This window comes from Mastigoproctus giganteus, chromosome 11 (genome assembly GCF_048544385.1).
Source record: "Mastigoproctus giganteus isolate SK-2022 chromosome 11, ASM4854438v1, whole genome shotgun sequence".
Classification (NCBI taxonomy): Eukaryota; Metazoa; Arthropoda; class Arachnida; order Uropygi; family Thelyphonidae; genus Mastigoproctus; species Mastigoproctus giganteus.
In genome coordinates, this window is record NC_143585.1 from 131,998,558 (window position 1) to 132,014,839 (window position 16,282).

The following is a 16,282-nucleotide window of genomic DNA, read 5'->3' on the forward strand; positions in this document are numbered from 1 at the left end:
CTTCTCCACTCAATTTTCTTCATTTATTTTTTTTATCAATATTTATATGCTAATTCAGACCAGTATCCATTACACCTCCAATGTTCCCATTCTGCAGTTATTGGTCATTTACTTCAGAGGACAGTTTGTAGGTTTAGTGAATTTTGAAATCATTTTTCAGTGGTGTAGGTAGGTGCTAGTAAAGGACAGCAAACCTTTAAATTATAAATTACCTCTAAAATATGTAATAATGCCTGTAAATAATATTTCATTATTTGAACACTATTTTAAAGAAATTAGAATTGATTTGAAACATGCACCATTTGTGCATGTTTCAAAGTTACTGAATTTAAAAGTGCAACAAGTAGTCAATAATGAGTTGTACTGATTCATTTGAAAATTCAGTTCATGAATCAAAAGTAGTCTTACAGAAAGACAAGTTAATGAAGTCCTCAAGTAGAACTTCAGAATCACAAACTTCTGGTGTGAGCAATCCTAAACTGTACAAGAAAACTAATAACACTAGGCAGATTATTCTTGTGTGTGCAGAAAATCTGTTCATTTTCCTGTTTGCTTGCTGAAATAAATCGTTTTGCATGTTTATTTTAATTGTTATAAGAGCTTTTGAAAATCTGAACACAGTTCTTCAGTTAAATAATAAGAGTAATAGTATTTGCCACATAGTGCAAGGAAGCCACAAGCTTTTGCTGCACTGGGAAGAAAAAAAAGCACACCAAGTAGATAAGAAAATATAAATTATGTGCTTTCCTCTCAGGTAACTATCCAAAACTATCAGCCTCAACTACATGCGAAGGCAACTTGTTCCAGCAATCAATGGCTCGCTGGCTAAAAGAAAACTTCCTACAATCTAATCTAAACCTCAATCCCTCTAATTTGAATTTATAGCTTGTAGTTCTGGAATTCTTTATAACAGTGAAAATTCAACTTTCATTCATTTTACTAATTCCTCTTGGAGCCTTATAAACCTCAGTCCAGTCACCTCTGAGGTGCCTGGTTGCTAAGCTCTGTAGCCCACATAGCCGGGGACTTTCCTCTTCTTTCCTCATCCTTTTGCTGATCTCACCATTTGAGTTATCTGTCTTTGAACCCTTTCAAGAGCTCTGTCTTTTTTCAGATGAGGTCTCCATACTTGAACACAGTATACCAAATGCAGTCTTAAATTGCCTTATACAGTGGAATTATGACCTCCCTATCTCTACAGAATAATGCTTGATAGGACACCATGGGCTTTCCTGGCTGCCTGTCTACACTGTTCAGAAAACTTTATACCTGCCCTTATTGTAATTCCCAGATCCCTTTCCTCCTCCAATGTTTTTAATTCAGTCCCACCAAATGTATAATTTATTTGGGGGTTGACACAGCTGCCACTTCTCTGACCATCTTTGGAGCTGTTCAAGTCATCCTGAAGGAGTGCTGTTTGGCAGTGATCATTAACAACTTTACCAATCTTTTCATTGTCTGCAAATTTTGACACCACGTCTTCAGTTCTGTCGTGAATATCATTTAAGAAAATGAGAAACAATGGTAGTCCGAGAACCAATCCTTCGGAGACACCACTCCTGACATTAACACCAATCTGAAGAATACCCATTAATCACAGCCCTCTGCCTTCTGCCATGCAGCCACCAATCCATCTTAGAATGTTACCAGTAATCCTAACCTGTTCCAGCTTATACAACAACCTCTCATGAGGGACCAAGTCAATCACTCTGCTAAAATCCAAATAAAACTACCTTGAAATTGTTCTCTATATCCAGCTCATGAGTAACTGTGTAAAAATAGCCTAAGTTAGTTAAACATGATTTTCCCTTAACAAAACCATGTCATGTGTCCTGAATACCATATCTATCTAAATGTCCCTGGATTGTCACTCTTAACCATTGCCTCTAAGAGTTTTCCTACAGACCAGTTAGTCTGACCACTGAGACCAGACTTACTGGTCTGTAGGTACCAATTTCACTCTTAGAACTGCCTCTATGTATTGATGATACTTTTGCACTATCCAATCCAGAGGAATCTCCCCAGAGTCCAAAGATTCCCCCATAAATAACATCAATGGTTGAGTTCGCTCCCTGCTGGTCTCCCTCAAAACTAGAAGGTATATGCCACTAACTCCAGGAGCCTTACTTGTCTTTATGCTCAAAAGATTTTCTAGTAAACAGTGATCTGTAATTATGAAAGCACTAATTTCATATGGCTCAAACTTTTCTCAGCATGAAGGGTCTTTCTTCAGTAAAGACTGATGCAAAGTATCTATTCAATTCATCCAAAACATCAGCTGCATTATCTAAGACTTAACCACACCCAATGTACAACGGTGTCTGATTAGCTTTCTTCTTTGTTGTATTCACATACATGAAAAATTCCTTGTTACCATTTTTTGCTCTCTTAGCCAACACTTTCTCATGTACAGCTTTGGCCTCCCTGACCTTATTTGTGGTACTATTACAGATCAACTTGTACCTGTTGTAGGATTCATTACTTTTTTCATCGCTTTCTAATTATCCCATGCAATCTTTTTCTGATCTAATTGACCAGTCATCCATTTCAGCACCCTCCTTCAATATTTTCTTAATGGTTTGTATGCTTTTATGGCTTCTGTGATTTTTGCTTTTAGTGTTCCATAATTCAAATATATTTACCCTCTCTTGGCAGTCTGGTCAGTTTGAAGTCACCCATAATAAGACATTTATGCTTACTTGCCCAGTCCATCTGCATGTTGAGACTCATCACATTCTTCACAATCTTCCAGTCTGTAGATTACTCTCAATCTCATCATACCTTTGCTTCCAACTAACTTGCACCACACACATTCTATCTGGCAGATGTAACTTCAGACTAACCAAATGCTCTTTTCCTAATGTGCCTCACATCTATATATCCTGAGGCCATTACTCCTTAATAAGAGTGTAATTTCTGAATTTGTTAGACCAGCAGTTCTTAAATCTTTCATTTCCATTTTAGAAGTGGAAGATTTAATTCGATTACCAACTTGGACTAAATTAGAAGGATGATTCACTTATTCATAGGCAGTTTTACTGCCGAGGTTGTTGTGAGACTAAAACAAGAGGAAAACAATTCTTTTCCTTTGTTCAGTGAGGAAGTAATTTATTGCTCTGACTATGTGATGCACAAGTTCCCACTGAAAAATGATGAATGATATTGTTATAAATGCTGAAGTCACACAAATTTCAGTAATTGGAGTTTGTTTGTTTGTTGTTTGGTTTTTAGGAGCATTAGCAACTAAGGCCATATTGCTCCGGGATATGCAGTGGTCATTCCCTGACCTTTCCGCATCCTCCGTATTTGGTGGTGACGGGCTCGAACCCCGGTCTAATCAAGAAGCGTGTGCTACGTACTGCTGCTCCTTCCCACCTGGCTATGGAGGCGCCTAGTAATTGGAGTGTGTTGCTTTCAAATTTGAAAGTTTTTGTTCAGAAGTTTTTTAATTCCTTCTTAGTATCACTGAAGATAAGTAAACTGATGAAGCAATAGATGTTTTTCAGGATTAGTTCTGTTGGTTTTTTGTTTTACATCACAAGTGATTAATTTAATGTTGATATTGTGTATGTAAATGACACACACATATGTTGATATTATACACATAATCAACAGTAATTTAATTGCTTGTAATGTTTCAAGATTCCTTCTGAATCCTATAATCAGATCTGAGTGGTGCTATGTAAGAAGGTGTCACTCTCAGGATATGCCCTGCTAAACCATCAAACTTGTATATATAATATAAATATATGAATATGTATATTCTATGTGTATTCATGCATTTTTATCATCTGGAATATTATGAACTAGAAAGAATTGATGTACAGTGGCCCTGGCAAATTATCCAAGCCATGTTTGACATTTTAGCTAATCCTCATAGTAATGCAGAGTGTGAGAGGATATTGAGTCAGGTGAAAAAAAAAAAAAAAAAAAAACACTCAGTTCAAATTCCTTTGTGATGCAACTTTGGGAAAACTGTTAGTAAAAGGTTGGCAGATAACATAGTGTAATCTGTTAGAACAGAAAAGATTAAAAATCTCTTCCCTTTTCCTTTGTTCAATGAGGAAGTAATTTATTGCTCTGTCTATGTGATGCACAAGTTCCCACTGAAAATTGATAATGATGTTTTTATAAATTCCAAAGTAACACAAATTTCAGTAATTGGAGTGTGTTACTTTCAAATTTGAAACTCTTCCTTGTGCTATTTTTAAAAATTTTAATTAAAGTCTGTGAAGAAGAATGCATAAAAACATTACATATCATAGTGGAGCCTATAGCTGTTAATTTAGTAAGACAGAATTTAGTTTTTTTAATACGGAAATACATGGAAGACAGGTCTAAAAAACGGCAGACTGGGAAGAGTTTACTGTCATAAAGTTAGTGCATTAGCTTCATTTTTTTACACAGTATACCAACTGAAGTAGCATCATTACACAACATCTCATATTACAAATTCCTTCACAGTGATTTGTCTATCTTATTATACCTTTAATAAGTAATGCTTCCCCCTTAGAAAAGACCACATAAGTATTAACCTACTGATGTTAGGCCACTGACATACATGTTATTGGACACTACCACCCATTAACAGTAGCGTCTCTACTTGAGAAGTATTAAGCATTACTTATTTGAGGTATAATGAGATAGGCAATGCTTTGTGAAGCAATTCACAATATGAGATGTTATGTAATGATGCCATTGTACAACTTCAGTTGATTTACTGTGTATAGAAATGATGCTAATGCACCAACTTATATGACATTTAACACAGAAATTAAAAATATTGTTGTATATTAGCAGTACTAATGAAAAATTTTCAAAAGAAAGGCACATAGCTTAAAAAACTAAATGGGGAAGTCAGTGAAACTAGTACCTGGAAGCCCTTTAAGTAGTAACTTACTCAGCCTTTCTCAACGTTATTGAGAAAAGTTGCGAAACACTGCTAAAGGCTTATGATGTTTATTTTGCCACCCTTCATGTTTAGATAAATCCTAAAACAAAAGAAGTTTAGTTGTTCTATTTTCTGTATTTATGATAGTTTTCTATGATTGAATTTTCCATTTCCCTTTTTTTAATAGGTAAATTAAATTTTTTTTTTTAAATAGATTAATCAAATTATCAGTACACATTGCTTTTTATCTGTATACATTGCTTTTTCAGAGTAAAAAAAATATACTTTTTTCTTTCTTTTTCAAAAGGTTTGGGAGCATCAACTGTAACACTGCATGTATTAGGCTTACTTAAAAATATTTTGGCTGAATTTCTGCAGCCTAACCTTAAGTTGTGCTGTGAATCTATCCTTCGATTAATGACGTTGGGTAATGCAGTAAGTAATTTTTGTTTGTGGATATTCTTTAGTTTATGATTATGGTATTTATGGATATTATTTAAAATAAAGTTGACTTCATAGTTTATAAAAATGATAGTTATAATAAAGATAATAAATGGTTTTAGTGTTATTTAATCTTAGAAGAAAATAAATTACTCTTATAAAAAAAAGTAATAAATTAACCTTTAGAACAATCTAAAAAATTTTAGAATAATTAATGCTAACACTGTAAACAAATTCTTCGAAAGTTAATGTTGCAATTGCATATATCACTCCAGTTCAAAATTTTCAGTTTCATTCATATAAATAGCAAGAAGTCGCAGCTTGGGTGTACCTTAGTTTAAAAATAATTTGGTGCTTTAAATTTTGTGATAAGGCTAGAACATAAAAACCGAAAAGGTGTTATCACATAAGCAGTTTAGAAAATGGTCAGTGAAATGATTCAAAATGATGACATGAAAACTAGTGTCGTTGCTAATGCATTAGGTTTTTCGAAATACAGCATCTAGACAATGTAGAAAGTCCATGATAGAGAAAAATATGCCACAAGTGGGAACCCAAGTTGTTTTTATTTCTTTTCATTTGAGAAATGAAAACAGCTTTTTTTTTTTTTTTTTTTTTGATTCTTTCATAACTGGCAATGAGACCTGGGCATCACTGAACGACATACAGGTGACCCCCCGCTTAATGCTGATAATTCGTTCCGGAAAAACAGATTGCTGAGTGAATCCGCGCTAAGTGAGCGCTGCATTCCCATAAGGGAACATATGTATTTGTGAGTTGCGGTTGGTGCCATAGGATATTTCCTAATCAATAATAAACGGTAGTGAAAAGATGCACAAATGTCAGTCAAAATATTTAATATTCAAATATTTGTGTATATAAAATATTCTGCATTACAAACATATATAATTATGTGGTAATTACTTATGTATCAAAATTAAACTTAAAATTCCAATTAAAATCATGAATTTAATTGATCTAAATTGATTTAATTTAATTGATGAATTTAATCATGAAAAATTTGTCGATTTTGGGTTGTACTTTGGCCCTCTTCCTGGTAAACTAAAAGGGGTTTTAATTTTAAATCCTCTGCAGCGTTACCACCCAACAATAAAGCTTTGAAACCTGGCATGTTTTTTTCTTCTTTCAATATGAAACTTCTTTTAGGCATTCATTTCCAAAAAAATCCTGCTTCATCTATGTTAAAAACTTGTTGAGAAGTATAACACATAATACCCCTCTTTAATTAAATTTAACAAGTTCTTTTTTGAAAGTTTCGGCTCCTTGATCTGCACTTGCGGTTTCTCCCTGGATTTTAAATCTATTCAACCAGCCCTTACTAGTTTTAAATGGTTCCACATTTTTTTTTTTTTTTTTTTTTTTTTTTTTTAAGGGAGTTTTCTTCAGATCATCATATAGGCTAATCTCTCTCTCTCTCTTTTTTTTTTTTATAATATTTAACTTAACTGAATTCTGCATTGGAGATATTATCTTCAATAAAATTAGTTAAAAGTCTCTCCATTTCAATCCTAATAGCCAGCCTAGCCCTAGTTGCTTTCAGTGGAACAGCTGTCTTTCCAAATCTGGTGACTTACAACTTAACGTGTCTCAGGGTAAGAGAATGAAAATCAACAGCTCTTAGCCTACTATTCCTTTCTTTTTGGTGATACATTTGTTATCAACACAACCCTTTAGAAAGTTATCCCATTCTTAGTTCAGAAGACTATAGAGTCCATGGTTGGATCACCAAAAATGATAAAACGATTACAATCAGGTGGTCTCTTAGTAGAAACCTCACTAACTCATCAATCTGAGAAATTGCTAAAAACAAAAACTTTTGCAGGATTGCCAGTTGTGAAATTACCCCACATAATTCCCTGAATACATTGAAAGGTGTTATTACTGAATGGGACCTTTTGACTGTTTCAGAGGAAGAGTTACTGCGTGAGCTAACAGAACAACAAGTGATACTTGTTAGGAGGATAATGATGAAGAAAGATGGCATTCTCACTCCAACCCGATCAGTTATTCTCATCTTTAACAATCCTTCTCTTGCCCATTCAGTTAAAGCAGGATATTTAAATTGCAAAATTCGACCATGTATACCGAATCCAATAAGGTGTTACAACTGTCAGCGATACGGACACTCTCAAGCAACATGTCGCAGTGATCCCATCTGTCTGCTCTGCGGATCGAAAGAACACAATCAAGCAAACTGCACTCCTCTACACCACTCTGTCCAAACTGTCACAGAAATCGCCCTACTTTTTCGAAGACATGCGAAATGTGGATATTGGGAAAACAAATACAAAGTAGAAAATAAAGTGTCTTATCCGGAAGCAAGAAAACAGATATACCTCATCCTAATTTTCCGAAGAAAGACAGACCCAAATATGATAAACGAAAAAACTCAAAAGCGCAGTCAGATTCAACAAATAGTTTTGATACCTAAATAATGCAGTATATTATTATACAATGGAACTGTCGTGGTTTACATGGAAAATTGGATGAAATAAAAGATATTATTCAGTAGTATAAACCGGTCTGCATTTGCATTCAGGAGACCCATCTAACACCTCAATCATCACCCACATTTCAAAACTATACACTCTTCTGGAGAGACAGAAATGATAACAGAGCTGCCAAAGGAGTGGCAATTTTGATGAATACTAATATACCAGCTAAGCAAACAACATTAAAAACCAACTTAGTAGCAGTGAGAATAACCATCGGAATTTCTATCACAATCTCATTCCTTTATCTTCCACCAAATATTCCTCTCTTCAGATCGGAATTAAATGATCTTACTGTGCAGCTTCAACCTCATTATTGTCTTATGGGAGATACGAATGCTCATCATCATCTGTGGGGATCTTCTCACACGGACAGTAGAGGTAATTTAATCGAAACTTTCCTAAATGATCAACAACTGAATTTACTGAATACCGGATCTCACACTTATATCAGTTTGGCCACAGATATCACTTCTGCAGTAGATTTAACAATGTATCCCAGTATAGAATAGTTCATATGAGGCACCTCCGTAGCCAGGTGGGAAGGAGCAACAGTGCGTAGCACACACTTCTTGATTAGACCGGGGTTCGAGCCCGTCACCACCAAATACGGAGGATGTGGAAAGGTCAGGGAATGACCACCGCATATCCCAGAGCAATATGGCCTTAGTTGCTAATGCTCCTAAAAACCAAATAACAAACAAAACAAACAATGGTTCGTATTAAATGATCCTTACAACAGTGATCATTTTCTGATAGTAGTAGTAGTAGTAGTAGTAGTAGCATGTGATGCAAGAAAGCAAGTGTATGAGCTTATGCAGCATCAGTCAAAAAAAAAAAAAATAATAAAAAAAATAACAAAACAATCCCTCTAAATATGTGTCCAGTTCTTCCTTAAATTTATTTAACCTATCAACTTCCACAACGACAGATGGAAGTTTGTTCCAGCAATTAACCAACCACTGGCTAAAGGCAAATTTCCACACATCTGTTCTACATCTGTCCTTTCTCAATTTCAATTTATGCCCCCTTAGGTTTGCAGTCTGAACAAGTGGAAGGATCCCATCAGAATTCAGCGTGCTCAACCCATTCAAGGCCTTATACACCTCAATCAGATCACCGCGCACGTGCCTAGTCTCCAGCTGCTGAAATTTGCAGAACTTAAGCCTCTCCTGGTAGGAGAATCCTTTCATTCCTCTCACCAATCTTGTTGCCCTTCTCTGTACACACTCAAGCAAATCTACATCCTTCCTAAAATGAGGCCTCCAGACCTGCATGCAGTACTCAAGGCGTGGCCTGACTGTTGCCTTATACAGAGGGACAGTCACCTCCTTTTCCCTGCTAGCAAAATTCCTGTATATCATTGACAACACCCCCATGACCTGCCCTGGCAGCCTGTCTGCATTGCTCAGAAAACTTCATATCTGACTGCACAATTACTCATAGGTCTTTCATTTTCTACACCTTAAGTGTAGTACCACACAGTTGGCACATTTCTCTGGTGTTACTTCTACCCATATGCAGTATTTGTCAAGGTTAAACTTCAGTTGCCACTTCTCAGCCCATCTGCCCAAGTTTTCTAGATCCTGTTGCAGTAACACACTGCCATTACTGTCATTAACAAACCTGTCAACCTTTGTATCATCTGCAAACTTCAATACTAAGCGTGATAAACCTTCATCAATATCATTGATAAATATACGGCCACCTCCATAGCCAGGTGGGCAGGAGCAGCAGTGCATAGCACGCGCTTATTGATTAGACCGGGGTTTGAACTCGTGACCACCAAATAAGGAGGATACGGAAAGGTCAGGGAATGACCACCGCATATCCCCGGAGCAATATGGCCTTAGTTGCTAATGCTCCTAAAAACCAAATAATAAAAAAAAAAAGATAAATATAGAAAACAACAGTGAACCCAACACTGAACCCTGTGGGACTCCACTAATAACATTAGTCCACGAAGAACAGCACCCATTGATTACTACCCTCTGTCTTCTCCCACTCAACCATTATTTTATTCATTGTAGCAACTTACCCTTAATACCATTCTGCTCCAATTTGTACAGTAGTCTTCCGTGTGCAACAGTGTCAAAAGCTTTCCTGAAATCCAAGTATATGATATCAAAATTATTTTTTGCATCCAGTTCCTTTGTAACCACATCATAATAACCAATCAAATTTGTCAGACAAGACTTTAACTTAACAAACCTATGCTGTGTCTGAATTATTGCTGCAGTCTTCTCTAGATAATCCTGCAATGCATCTTTAACCAGTGACTCCATTATTTTACCCGGAACAGAAGTTAAACTAACTGGTCTGTAATTACTCGTGTCACCTAAGGGTTTTATTACTCCCTTTGCTGCCTCCTTTAATATAACTGATAGATTCCATCCACCCCAGGTGCCTTTCTTATGTTTAACTTCAATAATTTCTTCTCCACTTTGTTCTCAGTTATTACAAAATCATTAAGCACGCTGTTACAATTTGATAACCTTGTGGCATTTTCAAACCTTAATAACGCCTCATGTGTGAATGTAGATGCAAAATACTCATTCAGTTTGTTTGCTATCTGAGCAGGATCATCAACAGTCGAACCATCAATATCAAGTGGACCAATCAGATTCATCCTCTTCCTTTTAGACTTTATATAAGTAAAGAAATCCTTGCTGTTTTTCTTAGCATCCTTTGCCAAAGATTTCTCGTAATCTGCCTTCTCCTGCCTAACATCCTTTGTGACTTGATTACAGACTAGCTTATATATATCATAGGCTTCTGTGTCGCCTGATAATTTATATGCATTCCATGCATTTTTCTTCTCTGCCACGGGTCTCATTGGTTCATTTGACAACCATTTAGGCCTAAACCTTGAACAATATTTCTTAATAGGTATGAAAAGTTTAATAGCTTCCACTGTTAATTCCTTGAATGCTTCCCACTTAGAATTTGCTGTTGGTAACATCATCAGTTGGTCCCACTGTACAGAATTTAAAAACTGTCTGAGACCATAGTATGTTCCATACAGACACAATCAACCCTTACAGAAGAAACCAGAACAATATGGAATTTTAAAAAAGCTAATTGAAGTAAATATATGCAATTAATCGAGCTGAATAAGCAATTAATAGAAACCCTGCCAATAGATGATGCTGTCATATATATCAGTTAGAAGCTTCGAAAGCTACAATACCTCAATAAGTAAGACAAGGCAAACCCGGAAAGGATCCTTCCTATACATACAACTCTTGGTGGAATGCAGAATGTGCGATGGCAAAAACAAAACAAAATCGTGTATCGAATATATTCCGGAAATATCCAACTATCCTCAATTTGATTGCATATAAAAAAGCCAAAGCCGAAGCAAGGAGAATTCAGAAAAAGGCAAAGAAAAATTCTTGGATCGTGTTTGCTTTCACACTTACTAGGAACTAGAGTCCTAGTTTGGTGTAGAAAAAAATTCGGATTTTAAGTGGAAGATATCCAAGCATACAATCTCCAATCTTCCATTGGAAAGGGCAGGACGTTTCTACAACAGTCGAGATATCAGAAATTCTGGCTGAATCTTTTGCTTCTACATCAGCAATTATAAGCTACAACACTGATTTTCAAAAATATAAAGAGCAAGCTGAATGGAGTAAGTTGAATTTCTCTACCAAGACATCTCATTCGTATAATCTACCATTCCTAAAAGAGGAATTACTTAAAACTATTACAAAATTGCCTAATAGTGCACCAGGTCCCGATGGCATTTATTATACTATGATACAACACCTAAACTCTGATTGTCTGTATATCCTACTAGCTATATATAATAGAATTTTTCTGAACAACCTGTATCCCTCCATATGACAGCATGCAATTGTCTTTGCATTTCCCAAACCCGGAAAGGATCCTTCCTATACATATAATTATCACCCTATTTCACTGACCAGCTGCATAGGGTAAATCCTTGAATGAACGGTGTACAATAGACTTACATGATTGCTGGAAAAAGAGAATGTTTTATCACCCCACCAATTTGGATTTAGGAAAAATAGATCAACACTTGATCTACATGTCAAAGTTGAAACGAATATTAGAAACTTATTTATAAGAAAGCAGCATATGGTGATGGTAAATCTAGATCTTGAAAAAGCTTTTGACACAACATGGAGATTTGGAATCATAAGAGATCTATTTCAGTTAGAATACAGAGGACAACTTCCACAATTTATAGAAAAATTCCTTACTGACAGAACATTTCAGGTATGATATAAAGTCTGTTTATCTACAATATATATACAACAGGAAGGTGTCCCCCAGTGCTCAGTATTAAGTGCAACCCTGTTTGCGCTGTGGGTGAACAATATCACAAAGGTTATACCACCTTCACTGGAAATTTATATGTACGCAAATGATCTTTCCATTTCATTTCAATCACAAAACATGAACACGATTGAATGACAGCTCCAATTATCCATAAACAAAATAGAAGCATGGACTAAAAATAACAGATATAGTATATCTGAGAAAAAATTGGCTGTTATACACTTCTGTAAAATGCTTGGTCTTCATCCTGAACCGGTCTTATACTTAAATAAAATTGCTCTCCCTGTTCAAAATTTCTCATTCTTAGGCTTAACATTAGATAGAAAACTAAACTTTCATGAACATATACTAAGACTTCAAACTAGTTGCCTCTGAAAACTTAACATCTTGCACACAGTATCTTCAATGGCCTGGGGAGCCGACAGGTACACATTACTACAATTATATAAAATTTGATTAGATCTCATTTGGATTATGGATCTCCTGTATATGCTTCAGCAAGAAGGAGCCATGTTACATCGCTTAGATACCATTCACCATAATGCTCTCCGTATAGCTCTAGGAGCATTTAGAACTTCACCAATTTACAGCCTGTATGCAGATGCATTGGAACCTCCGCTGCACCTTCAACGAGATTATCTATGGCCAAAATATACAGTCAGCCATCACATCCAAATTGGTCCATTATTCATGATCCACTATGGATGAGTAATTATGGTTGCAAGCCGAATAAAAATAAACTAGTAGGACTGCATCTCAGACACGAGTTTGGGAAATACATTTCCAGCTCATTTCTGCAGTAGATATAAACTCAGAACCTTCCTGGATGCCGATTGTGTCTTTGTCCATATCGCATCTTACAAAGAGGAATAAAAAAGCGATCTCTCCAATCGTTATACAGAAACTCCACACACACTGCACAGTTTTGAAAATAGAAACAGTCATTAGATTTACATGGGTTGGATCAAAATCGAATAACTCAGTAGGTGCTGCAGTAGTTTTACCGGAATATACTATATATGTCTCCTTGCCTCATGTTTGTAGTATTTACAGCAGGATTATATGCTATTAAATTAGCACTGGATGATATTACCGAGCACCAACTTCTACCTGCTCTAATCTATACTGTAACTTCCTTAGTGCAGTAGCAGCTCTACAGAATAGCAAATATTCCTCAAATTCCTTGATTCAGCATCTTAAAAAACAACTCAGAGTTTTGCATAAAGCAAGAAAACTAGTGTCTATCTGTTGGATTCCCAGCCATGTTGGAATCCCAGGAAATAATCATGCAGACCAAGCCACAAAAAATCCAAATCTTAATATACAAGATAGCTTTCAGTTTCTGCCATTTACAGATTATAGGGATGTATTTCATACCAAATGTACTTCCATTTGGAAACAACTTTGGAGGGTCCAACCGTGCAGTAAACTCTGCAGAATAAAAAAAGATCTATGTTCATGGCATTCTAGCTCATGTACAAATAGACAGAAGTTATATTGACAAGACTGCGCATTGGGCATACTTTCCTCACTCACAAACATTTATTTCTAAGAGAAGATCCCCTGCTCTGTCTGTCAGATTCAACTTACAGTAAGGCACATCCTGATTGATTGTTCATCCTATTCAGCCGTTTGAACCATATCCTTCCAATCATTAGCAAACTTACAGGCTCCTCTTACCCTAATATCCTTCCAATCATTAGCAAACTTACAAGCTCCTCTAACCCTCTTTCATATACTTGGTGACAAAGCAAACCTAAGTGATCTCTTTATATATATTAAACATCTTGGAATGATAAATACACTTTGATATATCCATAAATCATTAAAATGAACATAGTGACTCTGACAGACACATTGGCCATGGTTGCACTTGTGTCTTGAAATTTGCATAACAACATCTAATACTGTACTGAGTGAGACTAGACTTTGGATAAATGCATATAACGCAAATATTACAAGCAATATACTTGATCATTTTTAAAAATGTTGATCTCAGAACTACTTAACAAATCACTGTACTGCAATTAAATTAGCGTTCCAGAAAATTTCACTGAACGTGGGAAAATTTCTCAAGTCGATGTGGAAAACATTTTAATGCTGTTTTGCTATTCATTTTCAAGCTATCAACTCCATCAAATGAAACAATTTCGTTAAATATGCCAAAAATGCATCTGTAAAAGTGTTATAGTGATTTGTGACAGCATTATAGTCAGATACTGGTTATAATATAAGAACAGCGTTAAAGCGAATCAGCGTAAAATGAACCACGTTATAACAAGCGGCTGCTGTATCTTGGATCCAAATGACAGACACAAAAGTATCCCCAAAAAGAAAAAAGCCAAGATTATCCAAATTGGGAATGAAGGCTATGACAACTGGCTTTTTTGTACAAATATGGTGTATTATTGATATCCTTTATAATAAATAAAGATATTGGCAAACCTTTAAGCTTATGAAACAAGCAGTGAAAAGGAAAAGAACATTCTTGAATATAACTGAACACTATGACAGTGCAAGACTGTATACTTCACACACACATTAGTCCAAGAACTTGCTCGATTTGGGTGGATGATTATGTCCTTTCAGCTTATAGCCAGGAACGTTTTCCCCATTTATTTAATGTGGCAGCAATTATAAAGAATGAGAGCCTACAAAAAGCATTGAAACATTGGTTCGACTCATGCAAAGCTTCATATTTCCAGTTTGGTTTTGATGTATGGCTAAAATGTGAACTTGGAAAGATATATCCCATATCGATGGGATATATCTTTCCCATTTATTGATGGTCCATTTTACAACTGTTCACATTAAAAACAGTTTCAAAATATTACCTGAAAAAAATTGAAAATAACAAAAAAATTGCAACTCAGTAACACATTGCAGCAATGCCTGTGAGTCCAAGCATGCACTAGGCGTTTCTTTTGTTTTTCCTGGTGCATCGTGGGTGGAATGATAGAGATTCCAAGGGTTGTTTACATTCAGTGTGCCCTGTTGGTTTCGTTGTAATTTTCCCTCAATTGTTAATGGGTTACACAGTGTTATTATAGGGCTATTTCTCATTAATAATAATAATTTTTGTGTAACCATGAACTCTAAGCATAGGGCAGCGTCTGTGCCGGGGTGGGGCAAAAAAAGAGCATAAAGCACTAACAATTTAGGAGAAAATGGATGTGATTTGCTGCGTGAAGTCTGGTGAGTGTTGGTCAGATGTGTGTAAGGCGTTGAGTTTAGTGCCTTCTACTGTATCAATGATTGTGAACCATGTTGATAAAATAAAGTGCGCACACACACACAGGGATAACAAGTGTGTCATCCTCCAGAACAACTTATTCACACAGTGAGACAATGGAAAAAATGGGGAAATTGTTAGTGTTGTGGGCAAAAAAAAGCATAAAGCACTAACAATTTAGGAGAAAATGGATGTGATTTGCTGCGTGAAGTCTGGTGAGTGTTGGTCAGATGTGTGTAAGGCGTTGAGTTTAGTGCCTTCTACTGTATCAATGATTGTGAACCATGTTGATAAAATAAAGTGTGCACACACACACACACACAGGGATAACAAGTGTGTCATCCTCCAGAACAACTTATTCACACAGTGAGACGATGGAAAAAATGGGGAAATTGTTAGTGTTGTGGGTTGACGATATGAATCAAAATAACGTTCCTGTTACACAGGCAGTAATTCTGGACAAGGCGAATTAGTTATTTGACGAAATATGTGAGGAGTCTGGTATAACTCCTCACTGAAACATTTACAGCCAGGAAAGGGCGGTTTCATCGGTTTCAAAACCGTTCTAAAATTCACAATGTGAAAGTGTCTTGTGAGGCTGCTAGTGCTGACATTGCAGTGGTGGAAGAATATCCTTCCTAATTTAAATGCTTAATAGACAAAGGCAACTACCATCCTGATTTAGTTTTTAATGTGGACGAAGCGGGGCTTTATTGGAAAAAATTGCTAAGTAGGATGTACATCGTCTGTGAGGAGAGGTCTTCCACTGGTTTCAAGGTTGCAAAAGATTGGTTAACATTGTTTCTGGGTGGCAATGCATTGAGAATATTTAAACTCAAACCAATGTTGGCGTACCATTCAGAGACACCTCGTGTAATGAAAGGCATGATGAAAACA

The 16,282-nt window shown here is 36.0% G+C and overlaps 1 protein-coding gene across 1 annotated transcript in view; it reads left to right on the forward strand.

Annotated features, from left to right (window-relative positions):
- Nucleotides 1–16,282, forward strand: part of LOC150078438 (RRP12-like protein) — a 496,297-nt gene that overhangs the window by 88,363 nt on the left and 391,652 nt on the right. Inside the window, exon 8 of the mRNA XM_090384563.1 lies at nucleotides 5,199–5,326. Within this exon, the coding sequence (XP_090240689.1) occupies nucleotides 5,199–5,326 (128 nt within the window). The remainder of the gene's footprint in view (nucleotides 1–5,198; nucleotides 5,327–16,282) is intronic.